Source organism: Acomys minous (assembly GCF_964271855.1).
Source record: "Acomys minous genome assembly, chromosome: 16".
NCBI lineage: Eukaryota > Metazoa > Chordata > Mammalia > Rodentia > Muridae > Acomys > Acomys minous.
The window spans coordinates 55717238-55736302 of NC_140498.1; the positions used below are offsets into that span (position 1 = coordinate 55717238).

The window sequence follows — 19065 nt, forward strand, 5'->3', positions numbered from 1 at the left end:
CACATCCTAAGGGACATCCCGTGGAGCGTGTGTGTGTGTGTGTGTGTGTGTGTGTGTGTGTGTGTGTGTGTGTGTGTGATTCCCATGGAGCCTAAGGCGTGCTGGGGAGGGATGAGGGGAGACTGCCAAAGAGAAGGAGCCCTAAGGAGCGTCTGGCCTAGAATAAGAGAAACAACAAATGTCCTGGTCCCTCGGCTCCCTCAGGCCCCAGGCTCATGGTCTCCACAGACCTTGCTCTTCGGCTTGCTCCTCTGGGTGGGATAAATCCAGTCAGCTGGCCTCCCAGGAAACTCTACCTTCACTTCCTCCTCTCCCACACTCCCGTTGTAACCTCTACTGGCTACTTTCCCACCGCCAGCCAGCGTGCTTGGTGCACGCCTGTAATCCCAGCACTCAGGAGGCAGAGGCAGGTGGATCGCTGTGAGTTCGAGGCCAGCCTGGTCTACAAAGTGCGTCCAGGATAGCTAAGGCCACACAGAGAGGATAGCAATGATAAAGGTTACTGGTTATTTTGTATACCCTGCACCTCAGTCAGTAGTTAAAAATCTCTCCTGAGGGCTAGAGAGATGGCTCAGTGGTTAAGAGTGCTGCCTGCTCTTCCAAAGGTCCTGAGTTCAAGTCCCAGAAATCACATGGTGGCTCACAACCATCCATAATGTGATCTGATGCCCTCTTCTGGCATACAGGGGTATATGCAGACAGAATGCTGTATACATAATAATAAATAAATAACTCTTTTTAAAAATGTTAAAAAAAACCCTCTCCTGATGTCCACTCCGCATTTTACAAGTGAGGAACCCGAGATAGCTGTGAATACTCTCCTCTTGGATCTCTCTAGCCCCTCACTAACTTGCTCCCCATTTCGTTACCAGAGTGTGTTTTCTTTAGTATCTACTTAAAGCAAACATCCTGGGGCTGGAGAGGTGGCTCAGCAGAGAGAAGGCACTGGTTGTTCTTCCAGAGGACCTGGGTTCAGTTTTCAGGGCGCACATGGTGGCTCTCAAACACCTGTGACTCCAGTTCCAGAGGGTGTGGTACCCTCTCCTGCACGTGTGCACACACACACACACACACACACACACACACTACATCTATATATGATTATGGTAATAAAGAGCCGTCTCTGTCCCTTCATTACCAGACCTGACTGTTGGCTGTGTCTTCCCTTCTAACAGGTAGTCCTCCCTGCTCCCCCGCCGTTCCTTGTGCTCTATAGACTGCAATAAACACACCCTGTCACTTCCTGTCCTTCTCCTCCAACACAAAGGTGTTACTTCAGGAAGGCTTTGGTGAGCACCACCTCTCCAGGGACCTGAAAGGTGAGTACCTCACCCCAAACCCCTGTGCAAGCCCTTGACCCCAGTTGTAAAAGTCCCTACTTTCTTGGCTCAAGAGTTGAGCAACCCTTTTATGCAGAGCAGCCCTGTGAGGCCCTTCAGGATAGGTGTGAGGCCAACCTCTGTTCTCTGTAATAAATTGGTATCACAAGAGGTTCTGAAAACATATTTTATGTTTTGTTCAAGAAATCCTAGGTATAGGTTGATTTCATGATGCCCAGTTTTAAAAGTATGTATGTATGTATGTATGTATGTATGTATGTATGTATGTATGTATTATGTATGTATCTGTTGCCTCTTGTTTAGCATACAAAGAGGTCAACATATTTCTCCGAGTGAGCATTTGAATTAGTAATAGGTCAGACTAAAATAATAAAACTTGTTGTTAAATGTATTTATTCATTTTGTCAAAAGTAGCTCTTGAGCGACTTTTGCCGCCTGTAGGCTACACAAGGCACGCGTTTGCCACTCATTTGTAGTATTTCTTCAGAGACTCTAGCTCTGGGGCCAAGTACTGGGTCCACAAGCACCCAGGCTCCATCCTAGAGAAGGAAAAAGCCATTTGGCTCCTGCTTTGTGTTTGTATGTAGATGTTCAGGGTCTGAGGTGAACACAACCAAACAGAGGTGGGGCTACATCTGAAATCATGCATTGTAGGTAATGACAGAGTGGGTGGTCATTAGCTTACAGTGTGGTCCCATGAAAATACTCAGGCAACATGGTTAGTGCGCCCCCCAGCGGCCAGCCCCTGTAAGTAGCTACCATTGTACCTCCCAGAACTCTGCTCTCCCGGGACATGCTAACTGATTAGGTCGGGGTGTGAGAGGGTGGTGAGATAAAACCGAGATAAAGTCCAAGGGTTCGATTTTCTGCTTTGCTAGAGCCACATAAAGAACAAGCCGGCCAGCTATGGGGGTGGGGGTGGGAGTGGGGTCTAGTGGTCCAAGGATGGAATCCGCAGCCCTCCCTGTGCCTGCTCAGTCTGTGAGATTATAAACTGTTGTTCCAAATTGGTTTCTGTTGGATATGCCTGGAAGCTAGAAAACAGAGAGAGAAAAGCGGGGTCCACTTCAGAGTGGCAGGGCAGCACCCTGAGCTTCACTTTGAGACTTCCTTTGCCACAGGATGTGGGGCCATCAGGTTATGGCTTTTAGGGAATGACGTCATCACCAGACTGTCTTTTAGGTCTCTGGGTCTGACTGCATCCCTGATGAGTTTCTGGGCTATGGCTACTGAAGGGCTCAAGGCAGAAAACACAGCTGCAGGCTGGATGCTCCGACTCAACTCAGTAAGAGAACGGACCGGAAGAGCCTGGACCGCTCTGAGGGCAAGGACTGTCTGGCCCGGTTTCTGTCCTCAGAGCACACGTGAGCTGGAAGAGAGCAGTGTTCCCGGGGGAGCGGCGTGCTGCCAGGTGCTGTACTGGGGTTTTGCGTACAGAAGGCCTTGATCTGTGGTTGTGGATAGAGATGTCACCTACCCAGCTCCCCAGAGGTAAAGGGGCTAAGATGTCACCCAGAGCCCTGGAAGGACCTGGAGTAGAAAAGCTACCTAGGGGTGGCCATCTCAGCCTGTATCGCGGTGAGTGTCCTATACGGCCCTTCCTCAAAGAGATGCTAGCGCGCAAAGCCCACATCACCAGTGAGTCACTCAGGACCCGCACACCAGTGGCTGGGGGCAGGATCAGCGCAGCCAAGGGCCAGGGGCGCTTTGGGTCTGAGGGTGCCAGGGGAGTTTTCACAGAGATACCACGCAAGCTGCGGAGAACGGTTTCAGAATTGGAGGCTGGGGAGCCCGAGGGGGCTGTGATATCACCTGCTGTAGCTTGAATGCTTATTTTCCCCATCAAAACTCAGGCTAGGACTTACTCCCCACTGTTGTAACAGCATTGTGGGGCGGGGACTAGTGGGTGTTTGGGTCACGTGGGCCAAGACTGGCCGAGTCGCTGTGAGAGGCATTTCCCTTGCAGGATGCCCTCTCAGAAGCAGAGCAGACGCTGGCGACACCCTGTACTGCTTCCCAGCCCCCAGAACCTCAAGTCCAAATAAACCTCTTGTCTTTATCAGTTGTTCATTATCAGGCATTCTATTACAGCAACAGGAAACTCACTAAGACACCATCCAAAAGCTGCGCGGGGAGTCTGTAGGTAGGAAAGCTGAGTTGTACGATCAGAGTGGAGTTTCAAGAAAATTAATCTAACCACATCTAAAATATTATAGCTACATGACTCAGAAACCAGTTTCGGCTCTTGTTTTGTTTTTGAGACAGTGTGTGTGTGTGTGTGTGTGTGTGTGTGTGTGTGTGTGTGTAGCCTTGGCTGTCCTGGAACTCGCTCTGTAGACCAAGCTGGCCTTCAACTCACAAAGATCCACCTGCCTCTGCCTCCCGAGCGCTGGAATTAAAGGCGTGCCCGCTACTTACTGCCCAACCCATTTTTTTGGTTCTTTGGTGGTCATCTCTTTGCTTGATGAAGAATGATCCCTTGGCTAAGCATAACTGGGCAACAGGCTAGGTGGAGCCCTAGTGTGTGCTGCCTGAGGAACAGTTCCTGGTGCCCGGTGGTGAGCCACCCACAGGCAGCCTCCCATGGTGGTGAGCCACCGGCCCACAGGCAGCCTCCCCCAGGTGGTGAACCACCCGCCCACAGGCAGCCTCCCCCGGGTGGTGAGCCGCCCACGCACAGGCAGCCTCCCATGGTGGCCCTTCTTACCAGTAGTCCAGTTTCAGAGGCACAGCTTCCAGGCCTCCAATCCGACAGTAAGGCTCCAAGTTCGAGAGCTCATACAGCCTCAGCTCCCGGCTCCTGTTCAAAACAAGCATGGTTGGAGGCAACTGGAGACGTCTTGCTCCATCTCTACTGAAGTGTTCTAAGCCCCATGATCGTGTAAAGAGGAGGCACCAGACAGTGAAACCCCTGCCCTATGGGACCTGAATCCCAGGTTTCCGGAAGTGACATCTCTTCAGCTGGTGCTACACCGGGCCACACAGCTGGCTCTTCTCCATCAGGGGCTGGCATGGTTTTGTGCTGCCCAGGCAGGAGCTCAGCTGTAGGGAAGCCAGACCTCAGCTCTCCACAGAGGTCCCTTCTCAGTACAATGGGATTCTAACAATCTCTGTACTAGAGACAAACCACAGGGATGCCACGGGGGGGGGGGGACTACGGAGATGCCACGGGAGGACACAGAGGGAACCACTGAGATACCACGGGAGGACACGGGAGGGAACCACTGAGATGCCACGGGAGGACACGGGAGGGAACCACTGAGATGCCACGGGAGACCTCAGCTCTCCACAGAGTTCCCTTCTCGGTACAACAGGAGCCTAACAACCTCTGTGTTAGAGACAGACCATGAAAATACCACAGGAGGACACGGGAGGGAACCACGGAGATGCCACAGGAGGACACGGGAGGAAGTGGTTGGTCCAAAGCCTGGGAACAGCTCAGAATGACAGGCTTTTCTGTGGGGAACGTAAGTACGTCAGACCTGAAGAAGAGCAGTGAAGGCGCTTCACAAACTAAACGTTACCTTGGTCTTCCCTCCTTTTCCCTCTGGCCTGGATTACAACTGGTACCTTGACCCAGCCCTCCTGCATCTGGCCTACTCTGGGGCTGCTGAACGGAAAACAACTCTGCGAGGGCACCACGCTCTGTCCCAGGTCACAGGCCTGGGCCTCCTCCTGCTAAATGCCACGTTCTCTCCCTTCTTTTCTCTAACAGTGCAGTCCAAATGTGGTTCCCTGGCTCCCGTGTGGTGTGCCCCTGCCAGCTCAGAGTATTTAATAAGCTGCCATATCAGTCACTGAACTGTGGTGACTCCATACACAGCAAGGTCACTGAGCATCCTTTTTCAAAAGCCAGACTCGGGGAGGTCAGCAGGTCAAGTGAAATAAGCCACAGAAAGAAAAGTGGTGTGTTCTCGTCGGTGGAGGTGACACACACGGACCTCTTGGAACTGAGCAGAATAGAGGCCACTAGACACCAGGGAGGGCAGCAGAGAAGGCAAGGGAGGTGGGAGAAAGAATTTAAATTAGGAATACCAAGACACAAAGAACAATCCTTGTTTTCCATAGCACAGTAGGGTAGCTATTGTTTTAAAGAAACTATAGGGGCTGGAGAGATGGCTCAGAGGTTAAGGGCCCTGACTGCTCTTCCGGAGGTCCTGAGTTCGATTCCCAGAAACCACATGGTGGCTCACAACCATCTATAATGTGATTTGGTGCCCTCGTCTGGCCTGCAGTTGTACATGCAGACAGAGCACTCTATACATAATAATAAATAAATAAATCTCTTAAAAAACCTTTTAAAATAAACTATAAATACCTTTCATTTTCTCAGTGACACACAAAAATGACTAACACTTTATTGATGATTAATCAAAGTAAATATTGTCACAATTTGATCATTAATATAGTATTCATATATCAGATTAGCATATTTTATCCAATAGATGGATGCAAATGTTATGGTCTTTTAAAAAAGTAAATAGACTAAAAAAAAAAGGCTCAGCTTGATGCTCTTCCACAGGACCCGAACACCATGAACACCCACATCACATGGCTCACAGCTACCTTTAACTCCAATTCCTGCGGATATAACACCTCCTGCTTGCTTCCCTGGGCTTTGCACTCACATGGGTATACCCATACATAAACCCAAGCACACATAAATAAACAATAAATATTTTTTTAAAAATTGATAAAAATAAATATAATTAAAAACAAAATTGAGATGAATTTATAAACTTAAATTTGTTGCTTAGTAGTAGCATTGATCATATCAATTATATTATTTTTTAATAAATATATTTTTGATAATGAATTAACAAATATAGAAAGTATTAGGCATCATGAACGATTATATCTAATAAAATAACTGAGAGAGGCTGCAATTGGTCATGGCAGTGGTTAGAGTACTTAAGGCCTAGAGCACCAGAGAGCTATGGAGAGGGTTTTCCAGCGGTGAGGGGCTTCTATGGTAGGTACACAGAGTCCTGGGAACCCTTCAGCCTGCCCCTAAACTGTTACCACACCCCAAAGCCCAGGGTGCAGGCTTCCTCCAGCTCCCACCCGCTCTCTGCAATCTCAGTTCACACTCCTGCAGGGCCTCAGCAGTGCGTGACGACAGCAAGCGCACCCACGTTGGCTCTGCGTACTGCACTCTGTGAATTAGTCCAGTGAGGTCAAGACTCAATTTAGCTGGGTAAGAAACGAATACGGCATTCAACCCAGATAAAGCGTGCTTGGAGAGTCCTCAGACTCACTGCCCTCGAGTGGCCTTGTCTTGGTTCCAGACGTGTTTTCTATGGGCGCCCGCTGAGCTAATGGCGTTGCTGCATGAAGCCACACAAAGCGGAGCTCCGTTCAGACGTACGGGCTCTAACTTCGGCGTCACACCGTGTGTGTCTGTGTCACCTCAGACATGGGTTCGCATCTCATCAAAGCACGACTGCTCACTTGGGGGTGCAAGTCCTCGGACTTACCCGACCCCGATGATTAGCTTGTTGTGCTGCGGCATGCTGGCAATGTCTGTCACCCATCGGGACTTCCGGCTGGAGGGCTTGCCCTACAGGGCGGACAGGTGAAAATAAACGATTGGCTATTGTATGCCTTTAGATATCTGTACTTACTTAATTCAAATTCATTTCTTTATTGAAAAGATTTTGCTTTTACCTCATGTGTATGAGTGTTTGCCTGCAGGTATGCATGGGCATAACATGTGTGCCTGGTGCTCTGGGAGGTCCCCTTTAGAACTGGTGTTACAAGGAGTTGTGAGCTGCCAGGCAGGTGCTGGGAATTGAACCCAGGTCGTCTGGAAGAACAGCTAGTGCTCTTAACCACACAGCCATCACTCCAGCCAGCTCCTTTAATTTTTTTCTTTTTCCTTTTTTTTTTTTTTTGAGACAGTGTTTCTCTGTGTATCCTTGGCTGTCCTGGACTTTCTTTGTAGACCAGGCTGGTCACGAATTCAGAGAGATGCGCCTGCCTCTGCCTCCCAAGTGCTGGAATTAAAGGCGTGCACCAACCATGCCTGGCTGCCCCTTTAATTTTTTAAAAATTTTCTTTAATTGATTTTCTCCTTCAACAGGAGGAACTTGTTGCATTTGAAGAGCTAATTCAGTGTTCTCCCCTTCCTGAGGGGTGTTCTGCCCCCAGCATCCAGCACAGAGCCTGTTTTATCACAGGAGCTCAAATATTTATTGAATGACGCATGGGGGTGGGGGTGGGGCAGAAACCGGGCCAGGCATTCCTTTTTCTAGTTACACTTCCCAAAAGCATGCTGGGAAACCTCAGCGGAGCTGCATCACCACAAAGGGGTGGGGCATCACCGCAAAACACCGCAAAGGGGCGGGGCATCACCACAAAGGGGCAGGGCTTCCGTTCCAGTTGTCTTTCAGTAAGACACATGAGAAGTTACATGACAGAAGCGTGTGTAATTCATCATTCCACCCAAATTTAGAAGCAAAGCGAAGCATCATCTTGTACTCCACTCAGGGTTCGAGTTTCATTTGCAGTCCGCAGGTTCACAAATCTGCCCACGAATATATTATATTCAAGGGCACAATTTTATGTAATCACCCCCGCTGCCACTTAAGGAGCAGTTGAAAATAGCAAATAAAATCGAATGGTTGCCCTTGGCATCCTTATCAAATGAAAATCACGTACAAAAATTGGCTTTTTTCTTTTCAACTTCAGCTGCAGGGACCAGAAATGAATCACTCCGTCTTCCTGGGTGGTGATTAAGGTGTCGTCGGGCATAGAGAGGATGCGCAGCACGGGCCTCCCGGATGACGGCAACCTCTGTTTCATGGCAGGCAGCCTGAGGGAGGCCTGAGTCTGGCGCGCCGCGGCCTTCGCTTGCTCCGAGTACTCTAGCTGCAAGTAAGTGCAGAAGCCGTCCTGGAGAGCAGAGGACAACTGGTTAAGCCCTCTGTCTGTCTGCCTGTCTGTCTGTCTATCTGTCTTTCAGAAACTCGCTCTTCCATCCCAGGAATGGATAAAACTCTTCTTGAGCGTTGATGTAACTGCTAGTACCCATTGCCAACTTGGGGGGAAGTAACTGCCCGGTGCCTTCGTCAGGGCCTCGGGGTCTGTTGCCCAGCTATCTGCTTTCCTTTCTTATGGCTTCCCTCTTCCTCTAAGTGTGGGTGTGGGCGAGAGGTGGGCATCTCAGCAACGGTTGGTGGCAGTTGTTTCTAGCCATGTACTATAAAAGTAACTTTTATTTTCCTGGCTCAGTTGACGTCTGGGAGGCTTACTGCCTCCATCTGCTAACCTAGGCCTAGTCCTGGAAGTTTCTAGCCTCCATACCTCGGCCTAGATATTTTCAGCCTCTGAGACTTACTGCTTAATGAGCTCACCCTTACTTGTTCTTTCTGAGCTCTGGGCTGGCTGGATCAACTCAGCTCTTCTGGCTTAAACTCTTCTCCCAGCTGACTGATTTAATCTGGCTTCTCTCTTGGCCCGGAATTGCTCTGCTTAGCGTCACACTAACTCAGCAATCTGCTCTAAACTTCTAGATTCTTCTCATTTTCTGGCTCGTTCTGTCTTCACCTGAGTTCTCTCTCTGCAACCCATCTCTCAATTACTGACCTGGTAAAACTGCCTCCTCTCTCTGTAAAACTGCCTCTTAAGTAGCTTCCCTTTCCTCTCTCTTCCCGTGAGAGTTGGGCATGTCCTATTCTGTCAAATCTTCTCTGATTCATCACCTTTTCTGCCACTCATTAGACCTCACTTTCAAACATGGATGCTTCCTTCTACAAACTAACTTTACCTCCATTGTTTGGGATTAAAGGTATTTACCACCATGCCTGAACCTAAGCCTTTCTTTACCTGACACTAGTTTTGTACCAGGCTGGTCTTGAACTCAGATTCTTTGTCTCTGTCTCCTGGATTAAAGGCGTGTCTGTATTCCAGCTGGATCACACAGACCTAGAAGGTCTTTGGATGTGATCTCCTGCCAGAGCAGCCGTGTTCTGCATTAGCATTCCTATGGAGCACCGGGCATGAGCCCACGCACCTTAGGCCTTCACTTCAATTCACAGCGGGAATATAGTTTGTCCCATTTTACAGATTGCAAGGCTCAAGCACAGAAAAGTCCAGTGACTCAGTTAAACACAAACATCTCCTCTTTCTTTCTTGGTCCCAGGCACTTTGGGAGCCACTGTGCAGAGATGCCTAAGTCTGCACAAGAGCCACACCACACACCACCAATCCCGAAAACGGCACAGAAACGACTCAAGAAACCTCACTCATTGCTGGGTGTGGTGGCGCATGTCTTTAGCCCTGGCACTTGGGAGGCAGAGGCAGGCGGGTCTCTGTGAGTTCAAGGCCAGCCTGGTCTGCAGAATGAGTTCCAGGACAGCTAGGCCTACACAGAGAAACACTGTCTTGAAAAACCAATAGAGAGCAAGAAGACCTTAGTCTCAAAGATACAAATCTCTTACGAGGGTGCCCTGAGGAACATGCTCTTTGCCAAGAAGTACAAAAAAGAAAGGCCTGAAGAAGATGCAGGCAAACAACACATAGGCGTGAGTGCCGTGCAGAGGCTGTTAAGGCCCTGTGAAGCCTAAGGCCGTTAAGCCCAAGATGCCTAAGGGCCGCAGGCACAAACTCAGCTGGCTTGCTTCCATGGCTAATGCTAAGCTTGAGAAGTGGGCTCCAAGCTGTATGGCCAGCGGTCATTGGCTCTGCCAACCAAAGGCCAAGGTTCAAACCAAGGCTGAGGCCCCAGCCCCAGCTCAGGCTCCCAAAGATGCCCAGGTCCCCCCTCCCCGCCCCCGCTCCAAGAAGGCCCCATGGAAAAGGGTTCTGTCCTCCAATGTGAAGACGGATGCACTGATGTTACATACCCACACACTATTGCAGAGGACCAGTGCCTTATGCTTTTTTTTTTTTACTAATAAATTTGAAGTGAGATCTTAAAAAAAAAAAAAAAAAGACCAAGTACCTAAAAAGTAGCTGGCCAGGGCCTTGTGCCTCTGTTTACCCAACTTCGTGTGCCCCACTTCTGATCTTAGCAGGGTGCTAATAGAAAGACACTTTGTGGGTTAAGGAAAAGAAGTAGGGCTCTTGAACCTGAGATGTGAGGGAGAGCAATTTTGGACTCTTGGGTTTTTTTTTCCTTCTCCATGTTTCCAGAACCCCCACTTCACTAGCTCTCTTTTTGTGAACCAGAGCTTTGAACGCGCCTTTTAAAACTGATGACAATTGTAATGCACTCGCACCTGACTGGGTCGGTGAGTTGGCCAAAGGCCTGAATCAAGATTGCTTGCTGCTCAATTTGTCGTTTTTAAACATAATTCATGCCCAGAGGATGGAAGGGCGCTGATGGGTACAGTGACCAAGAAAGCTGAAAGCAGACGTCTCACCTCTTCATAAGCAGACACTGAAAACCGAGCAGGCTCACAGCACCGGCCACCTGTAGCCATCGCACCCAAGGGATTTCTTGTTCGATGTTTCCTCTTTGGCAATTAGGTAAAGCGCGGACCGTGGGCCCAACTCTTGGTGTTAGGGTACCCTGTGTGGAGCCTGCCTGTGTAGGCTTACTTACAAAATCTATTTTTATTTTTATTTCCTTATGTCTCTTTCTCTCTTCTCCTCCCCAATCCCTTCCAAAACCCCAACACCAGGAAGGAGAGGAAGGTTGGTGGGGAGGATGGGGTGTCGGTCTCTTTGGCTACTTTCTGCTGTTTAGGGGTCATCATCATCGTTGTGGCTCCTCGAGGGCAAGTGTAATGTTCATTTCAGAATATCTCCAACTTCTCGTCACACTGTATCAACGGCAACCAGGAGCAGCGGCGTCCTCCTTCCTTCTCCAAGCCTCTTGTCTCTCTCTCCGGGCTCTGGCATTTATTCCCTCTCCGGGGTCCTCGGAATTAAACTAACTGCATCTGGCAGAGAGGGCCTCTCAGAGCCTGCACAAGGCCAATAGTCTGCTGCTGCGGACGATCTGAATCAGCCCCACATCCCACACGAGAGATTAAAACACAACCATGTTTGCATAACGTAACTGAGTTTTTAAAGAAACCGAAACTTCCACTGCATGCCTGAGCTATTGAGGTTGCCAGCTGAGCTCCTTCGTAGGAGAACTTGAAAGCTGCCACTGAGCACTTTGGTTCAGCTTCGAGTCGGCCAAAGAGACTAAACAGGCCTCTGAGTGATGTGTGCTGTGCATTCCTGACCAAGTTTAAGTTGGAGTTATACAAAAACATAACTTACCCACTGGATTCTTCCCACTGCCTCATAGTCAATCTTCATGAACAGTTGTTCTATTTGATCAATACTCTGGGGAGAAAAAAAATAAAGGTTTATAGATTTTGCTATATAATTGGGGGAAGAGGTACATACGGATGTGCCAGACTTCAGACAATACTATGAACGCATATTCAATGAGGTCTTTGGAATGGTTGTCTGAGTAAACCAAATCACCCCAGGGGATGACCTCATAAAAAGTCTGGGATCAGAGATGGAACAGAAAACCAGAAGCTCAGGGTACGGCACCCACAGCCCAGATTCAGCCTGCCTGTCCAGACCACAGTATGTCTGGGGGAGGAGGTTGGTGGTCCCTCCAAGGCCTCCGGGTGAGGTGGCAGACGCAAGGGGTGCACATGAGGATGTGGGCCACCCCATAGCTGTGGCAGGGGTAACCTTCCTGAGGAAGCTGGACTCAGGCCAGAGCTGAGGTTCACAAGTTACTGGATGAACAGGCCTCACCATGCAGGTCACTGAGGGGTACTGAGCTGCTCCTTCATGTGTCAGTCAACTTACTGAGAAGCCACACAGTGAGCACCAAGGATGTGCCAATCCCTGAGCTCCAGAGCTGAAAGATACAGGGGCAAAACTCTGTACCTCACATGAACTGCATCTCACTGACTGAGGGACTTCCGCCATGGCAGTTAAACCAACAGACACAACACACACACAAGGTTGCCCTCATGGCATGAATAACATGTGATAAAGGACAAATTGTTTGGGCTCTGTCTGTCAAGTTTTCATAATAGTCGCTCATTTCAGAACACTCAATTTGAAGCTCTAAGATCCAGGCTAGAGGGCTGGCTCAGTGACTAAGAGTGTTTGCTGATGGCTGGAGAGATGGCTCAGAGGTTAAGAGCAACTGGCTCCTCTTCTAGAGGTCCTGGAGTTCAATTCCCAGCAACCACTCAGTGGCTCAGGACCATCTATAAAAGGGATCTGATGCCCTCTTCTGGTACGCAGGTCTTTATGCAGACAGAGAAATCATACATTAAAAAAAAAAAAAAGCATTTGGTGCTCTTCCCAAGTATCCACATCAGGTGGCTCACAACCACCTATAACTCCAGGGGATCCAACATCATTTCTGGCCTCTTTGTTACTACACACACATGACACACACACACACACACACACACACACACACACACACACACACCCTACCCCACATGGGGAGTGGAGGGGTATCTATCTCATACCAGGAGAATTCAAAACACACACACATTGCACTTTTTGGATCTGTTTGTGCTGAGTAAAATTTGGCAGGGGAGCCATGAAGCCCTTTATCACTTCTCTAAGAGTTACCAATCTGGACTCTCTACTCACAGGGCCTGAGGCTCTCTGAGGGTTTCATTCCTCCAGTCCCCAGAGTGGCAGAGCAGCTCTGTTCAATAGGCAGCTCCTCCCCTGTTTCACCACTGAAAAGAGCAGCAATGAAGCTCATCCAGCTAAGAGACAGATGGGGTGGACCAGCCCTCCGGCCCCAGATCGAAGACCTTCGTGGTGAACTGTCTTCTATAACAAGTGAACTCTTTCGGACAGCACCTAAACAGCTTGTCCTTTATCATATATAACTTATGTCATGATTAAAATCTTATGGGCTTGGTGTATGTGTGAGTACACGTGGAGATGTGCAAGCACATGTGTGCACATGCCTACAGAGACCATGGGTTGACATTGGGCATCTCCCTCTATGGCCCCCACCTTGATTTTCAAGACAGCATCTCCACTGAACCTGGATCTTACCAGTGTAGTTAGACTGGCTGGCCACTACATTCCCATAAGTCTCCTGGCTTTGCCCCTGTTTGTGCTGGAGTTACAGATGTGTGCCACTGCTCTTTACATGTGGGAGACGAACTCAGCTCTGTGCCTCTGCAGCAAGCACTTTGCACCTGGGAATTCCCCCCCCCCCCCAACCCAGCTCCTAAGGTCTTTAGTAAGTGGTCCTCACCTCAGAAACCAACCCCACCCATGCTCAGGCAAACAATCCTAATTAAATTCAGCAGGATATCAAAACAACAACAACAACAACAAAGCCATGAAAGTAGAAGGGGGAGGTTCTTAGGAACAGAGAGGGCTTAGTAGGAATGGAGGAGGGGTGAGAGAGAGCAACGGGTAGATGTGAAAACTGTCCAAAATACAATATATGTATTATATATGTGTCTTAGTTAGGGTTTTATTTCTTTGAAGAGACACCAGAACTTTTGTTTGTCTGTTCGTTGTTTGTTGTTTTTTTGTTTGTTTGTTTTTGTTTTTTGTTTTAGAGGCAGGGTTTCTCTGTGTAGCCTTGACTGTGCTGGACTTGCTTTGTAAACCAGGCTGGTCTCGAACTCACAGAGATCTGCCTGCCTCTGTCTCCCTGAGTGCTGGGATGATAGCTGTACTCCTCCAAGCCTGGTGCACAGCAACTCTTACAAAGGAAAACATTTCATTGAGTCTGGTGGGAAGCATGGCGGCGTGCAGACAGATGTGGTGCAGGAGAAGGAGCTGAGAGGTCTATATCTGGATCCACAGGCAGCAGAAGGAGACTGTGTGCCACACCAGGCAAAGCTTGAGCATAGGAGACCCCCAAAGCCCGCCCCCACAGTGACGCACTTCCTCCAACGAGGCCACACCTCCTAATGGTGCCACTCCCTATGGCCAAGCACTCACACACAGGGGCCATACCCACTCACACCACCTCGATGTGTATTCAAAATTGTCAAAGGATACAAAAGGAAATTAAGAAGATAAGAGAAAAGCTTGTATTCTGAGCTAGGCAAAATGGCAGAGACCGAGTAAACCATTTGATTCTAGCTGCGAGGGAAATAGAGGAAGATTTAAGAGGAAGTAAGTGGTTGTCTTGGGAATAAAACATACATACAAATCAGGAATAACCCAGCGAGCCCTGCTTCCTTCCTAAGCAAAGGCTTGAAATGTCTCATTGCTCCAATGCACTGAGTAATTTAAAACCCTTTCCCAAGTAAGCTGCGCAGTGAACCAGGCGGGTTTTAGCTGGGTGGACAGAGAGCTTACAGAGATGCTCAGCCCTAATTGGCTGATGTGGTCACAGCATTAACTGTGGCCTCCGTGATCTGATATGTACAAAACCCACTTACTTTGCCGGGCGACCTCATGCTCTGCTTCATTATGCGTTTGAACATTTCCACATCCAGTAGGCGACTTCCTCTCTTTTCATGTTCCTACAAGAGAAATAAAGAGAAAGGCAGCAATCAGCTTGGGAGCTCGCAGACATGTATTCTATAGAGGTGAGGAGCTGAAGTCCATGGACTTGACTGTCTAACTAGACCCACAGAAACGCTGATGATTTCCCACAGGATCTGTTTTGTGAACTTTTTGAGTTGGCTAAAATAAAAACAATTTGTTTTTAATTACATCAAGAAGCAGCAATCCAAAAATCATCACTCTTCATGGCTATTTTATAGAAATGTAGAGTTTGTACTTCCTACTGAAAAATCCAGTGTCTAGTAAAGAGTCAAATTGCCCAGAATAGGTATTTAAAAGTCTACCTGGCCAGTTCCTACCTGAAAGAGGACGCTTAAGTGTTGTAGCTCTTCCAGGGTCAATTGGTGTTCAATCTCACCAAAACAAAAGAAAACAAATTACAATCAATAGCGTGATGAACAAAGCCCGCTAAATGGAACTTCCGGTCGCCGGTAATTTCTCTTCCCATAAAGCCGATGACAGGGCTGAGCAGCTATGTTATTGCCACTTCACTGTTCAAAGTCTCAAATTCTGGGAGCAGGTTGGGTGGAGAGAAAAGGCCGAAGAGAAAGGGGATGCAAGGGAGGGTGAGGGTAGGTACTGACCTGGAGAAAGAAAAACAAGACAAAGCATCGGAAGCTGGACTGAAGAGGGGAAGGGCAGAGTGAGCAGACGTTGCCATGGTCCTAAGGACACTGTTCAGTGACCAGACCCTGCCCCAGGGCCCCTGTGCATCCAACTTCCTGTGCCCAAATTCAAGGTTGCCAGGAGGCATTCTGGGAAGAACAGCTCTTCCTGGTCTGAACATTTTGGTGGCAAAGAGGCAGATTCTCAGCTCAGTAAGCAGGTCACCAGCGTATGGCTCTCACCCCAGTCTCTTGACTACCTTATCAAAAATGGCTTTTTTTTTCCCACAAGTTCAAATGCCTAAACTTCTGCCTTAGAAGGAAAGGCAGAGGTTAGGACCCGAGTTAAGTCGAATCGTTATCCTATGACTGGCAACAACATAGAAACTGGCCTTTCCTCTAACGGACTCATATGTAATCAATGTCTACATATCTCCAAAGCGGTGCCCTCTCCCTAAACTCAGGCTGATCCCAAAGCTGTTGGGTAAACTACCATCTTAATAAGATGCAGATATCTTTCAACCTCCATCTGGAACGACCCATAGATACTTTTTTTTTTTTTTTTTTTTTTTTTTGGTTTTTCGAGACAGAGTCTCTCTGTGTAGCCTTGGCTGTCCTGGACTCACTTTGTAGACCAGGCTGGCCTCGAACTCACAGCGATCCGCCTGCCTCTGCCTCCCAAGTGCTGGGATTAAAGGCGTGCACCACCACGCCCGGCGACCCATAGATACTTTTGAACTTGTGTTCATGAAGGATCAAAATTGGAAAACCCAACTCTCTAAAAATATCCCTGTAGGGGTCTTCCAGCAGAACACGGACCCATGAACAGTCATGAACCAGTAAGATGGAAGATCTGGATGGTATTTAAAAACACACGGAAGGTGATCCTGTCAATCTGAGGGGCTGTTTCCATGATCAGAGAAAAGACATGACATTAATCAGTGGAGCTCTGTCTTATTAATCTGGCTGTGATTTTTTAAAAATCCACTCTAGGATCCACTATCATAGGTCCAAGCTTAAGATTTTAAATTTCCTTCGTTTTGTCTTTTAAGCATAGACTTAAACATTTCTCACTATGCTTGACTTGCATGCGTCCAGCCTTCTGGATAGAGGTAAGACGCCCCTTTTTCATTGTGTGTGCTCACGCTGAAAATCAAGTTCACGTGAGCTTTTGCCCCCCCTACTTCACGGGCTGCCTCTGCCTTCCCTGAGCTCACTTCAGAAGAGTGTTTGTGTTGCTAAGCCAAAGATGTGTGTCTGCTGCCATTTTTTCTACCATGTGTACGTCACTGCAGATTGCAAACAATGGTGACGCTAACATGTCTATAGTTTATCTCCTCTGTAAACGTAAAAGGGATTCTTGGAAGCTGCAGGAAATCCACCCGGATCCAGCTCTGAGGTCAAATGGACTCCAGAGAAGTACAGCCGATCAATGGCCTGAGTTTCCCAGCTACTCCCTATTCCAGACGGTGTGATTCCTCCCCCTTTCCCTGGTTTTTGGACTCCCCTCCCCCAACTACCAAAACCATGAGCCTGAAAGTTTCAAATATGCACCTAAGTTTTTTTTTTCTCCCTAACCTACTGCCCCATTTATATGTTGCAGTCGCCTGTCAAGTCCAGTGTCTCCTACATCAGGACGGCACTGAAGCAGCCACCCACAGGTGCTCACAGGCTTGCAGTCAGCTGCACCTGCACTTTCCTTCCTAGCGGCAGATGTTCTCACAGATCCTGGATAGTAGGAAAACAAAACAGCTGCCTCTCCCAGGACTGCACCAGCACATCCCCACCCCCTTTCTCTTAAGGCCCCCAAAGATGTCTCCGCCTCCAAGTCAGCAGGAAACAGTCATTTTTGAACACGACACTCCCCTTCCTAGCTTCGCATTTTCCTGAATTATAGGAAAAGGGAGGACTGTTAGTTCACAAGCCAATCCCAATGGCTTGCTTCTAGGTTGCTTAGCAAACTGATGTCATCAACTGGCACCGCCATTCAGAGGCCAGATAAAGGCAGCAGTCGGCTACGCTCCCCCCCCCCCCCCCCCCGTGACTCGCTCAGGTCCTAACTCCTCTCCCCTTCCTTCAAATAAATCTCCTTATGTCATATATGATGCATAGTATTTATCAATACTACAACAGTGAGCGCATTCACAGTTTTCATCAACCAAAGTTTCCCCGACATCCACAGAAGCTGGTGTTCCCCAGGCTCACAGGTCACACAGATGGAAAAATATGTGAGCTGAACTCTCAGAGGGAAGGCGAAGACTTCGGAGGACACAGATGACTTCTGCGTGTACATTGGGCATACATGGCAAGAGATGGGCATACATTTTTAAGATCTGAAAATCAGTTTCCTTAAATTTGGAGGCCCAAAAGGAAGACATTCTGCTATTTCAATTTTTCACATTGTCATCTTCTGAGCTTTTACAGTCCTAAGTATACAACATAAATACTTTATTAGTCTATAAGTTACATAAAATGTGCTCATTCTTAAACTAACCCAGGCAACTGCAGGTTTTTACAAAGCAAATGTATTTCTCAAAATGGCTGAGCAGGTTGGTGGATTTTCATGCCTATAACCCCAGCTATTCAGCTGATGGAAACAGAAGGATCATTTGAGCCCAAGAATTCAAAAACAGACTCAACAACACTGACAGGTTGCCTCCACCAAGGAATGAGCCGATTCAAGCCCAATTAAAGTACACAAATGCAGGTTCATTGGGGGCAGCTCCTGGGCAGGATCAAAGACTTCACAGGAGGGGCTCAAGGAAACCGCCCTGTAGACAGGAGGCATGCTGGGAGAACCTGGAGGCCAGGTCCGCTTTGGTTTGCTAAATAGGCACCTCAGGGACTTGTCCTGGGTCTGAACCCCAATAAACACAAGTAGACCATGCTTCTGAAGGAAAAGCTCTGGGTGTCCACGAGCTATTTCCACCACGAGCTTCCATCTTTCTATCACCCGGAGAACCTTCTTCTCTGTCTTAACAGTTCCTGCATTTTTACATCGTCATAACATAATAGGCAGAGAATTGATCTTTCACCTTCCCTGCATCTCCATTCCGGAATAAAAGAGCAATTAAGAATAGCAACAAAATATCGCCCTGCCTCCCAGGAGAGGGCTCCCAGTCTGGAAAGACACTGGCTTCTGTTTGTCCTAGGAACGTACTAGAAATAGTGCTGAGAGAGTGGAGTAAAAGCCTTCATTAGTATCAGCAACAAAGGGTAGGATACACAATATACTTTATAATTTATAAAGAATCCTACAATGATTTTCATTTATGCATGAGATGTGACCCTTCACGGCTATTCCCCAGAGCCAGCCCCCTGCAAACACGCCTACCCCCAGCCATCATCATCCACGCAGGACATAGTGACAGCCTTTTGGTGTCCGGCCGGGTGTGCACTAAACCGTCCTGGTGTTTCTGTGCCTCTCTGCCTCCTGGCTATGTGTGGGACACCAACCTTCCTGCCACCTTCCATCAAAAGAATAACAGTGTAAAAGAACTAGACCGTTGTCAGGCTCCGAGCCCATGGCCACGTTAGCCGAATTCTCACTGCACTGAAGGCAACGGGCTTTAGCTCTCAGAGGCCCTATCAAAATTTGATCATTAGCCAAGTTCTTTTGGAAAAAAAAAGGGGGGCAGGGGCAGGCCGTA

General features: G+C 48.3%; 1 protein-coding gene across 1 annotated transcript; it reads right to left on the reverse strand.

Moving 5' to 3' along the window:
• Positions 1–2526: 2526 nt before the first annotated feature.
• LOC311586546 (cilia- and flagella-associated protein 337-like) lies at positions 2527–15468 on the reverse strand. The gene is made up of 8 exons (XM_084762621.1): positions 15395–15468; positions 15110–15163; positions 14684–14767; positions 11556–11621; positions 8001–8234; positions 6818–6900; positions 4048–4140; positions 2527–3477 (listed from the first exon to the last, which is right to left on the reverse strand). Coding segments are annotated over exons 3-8 (522 nt in total). The 5' UTR covers positions 14729–14767; positions 15110–15163; positions 15395–15468; the 3' UTR covers positions 2527–3476.
• Between the last annotated feature and the right edge of the window lie 3597 nt (positions 15469–19065).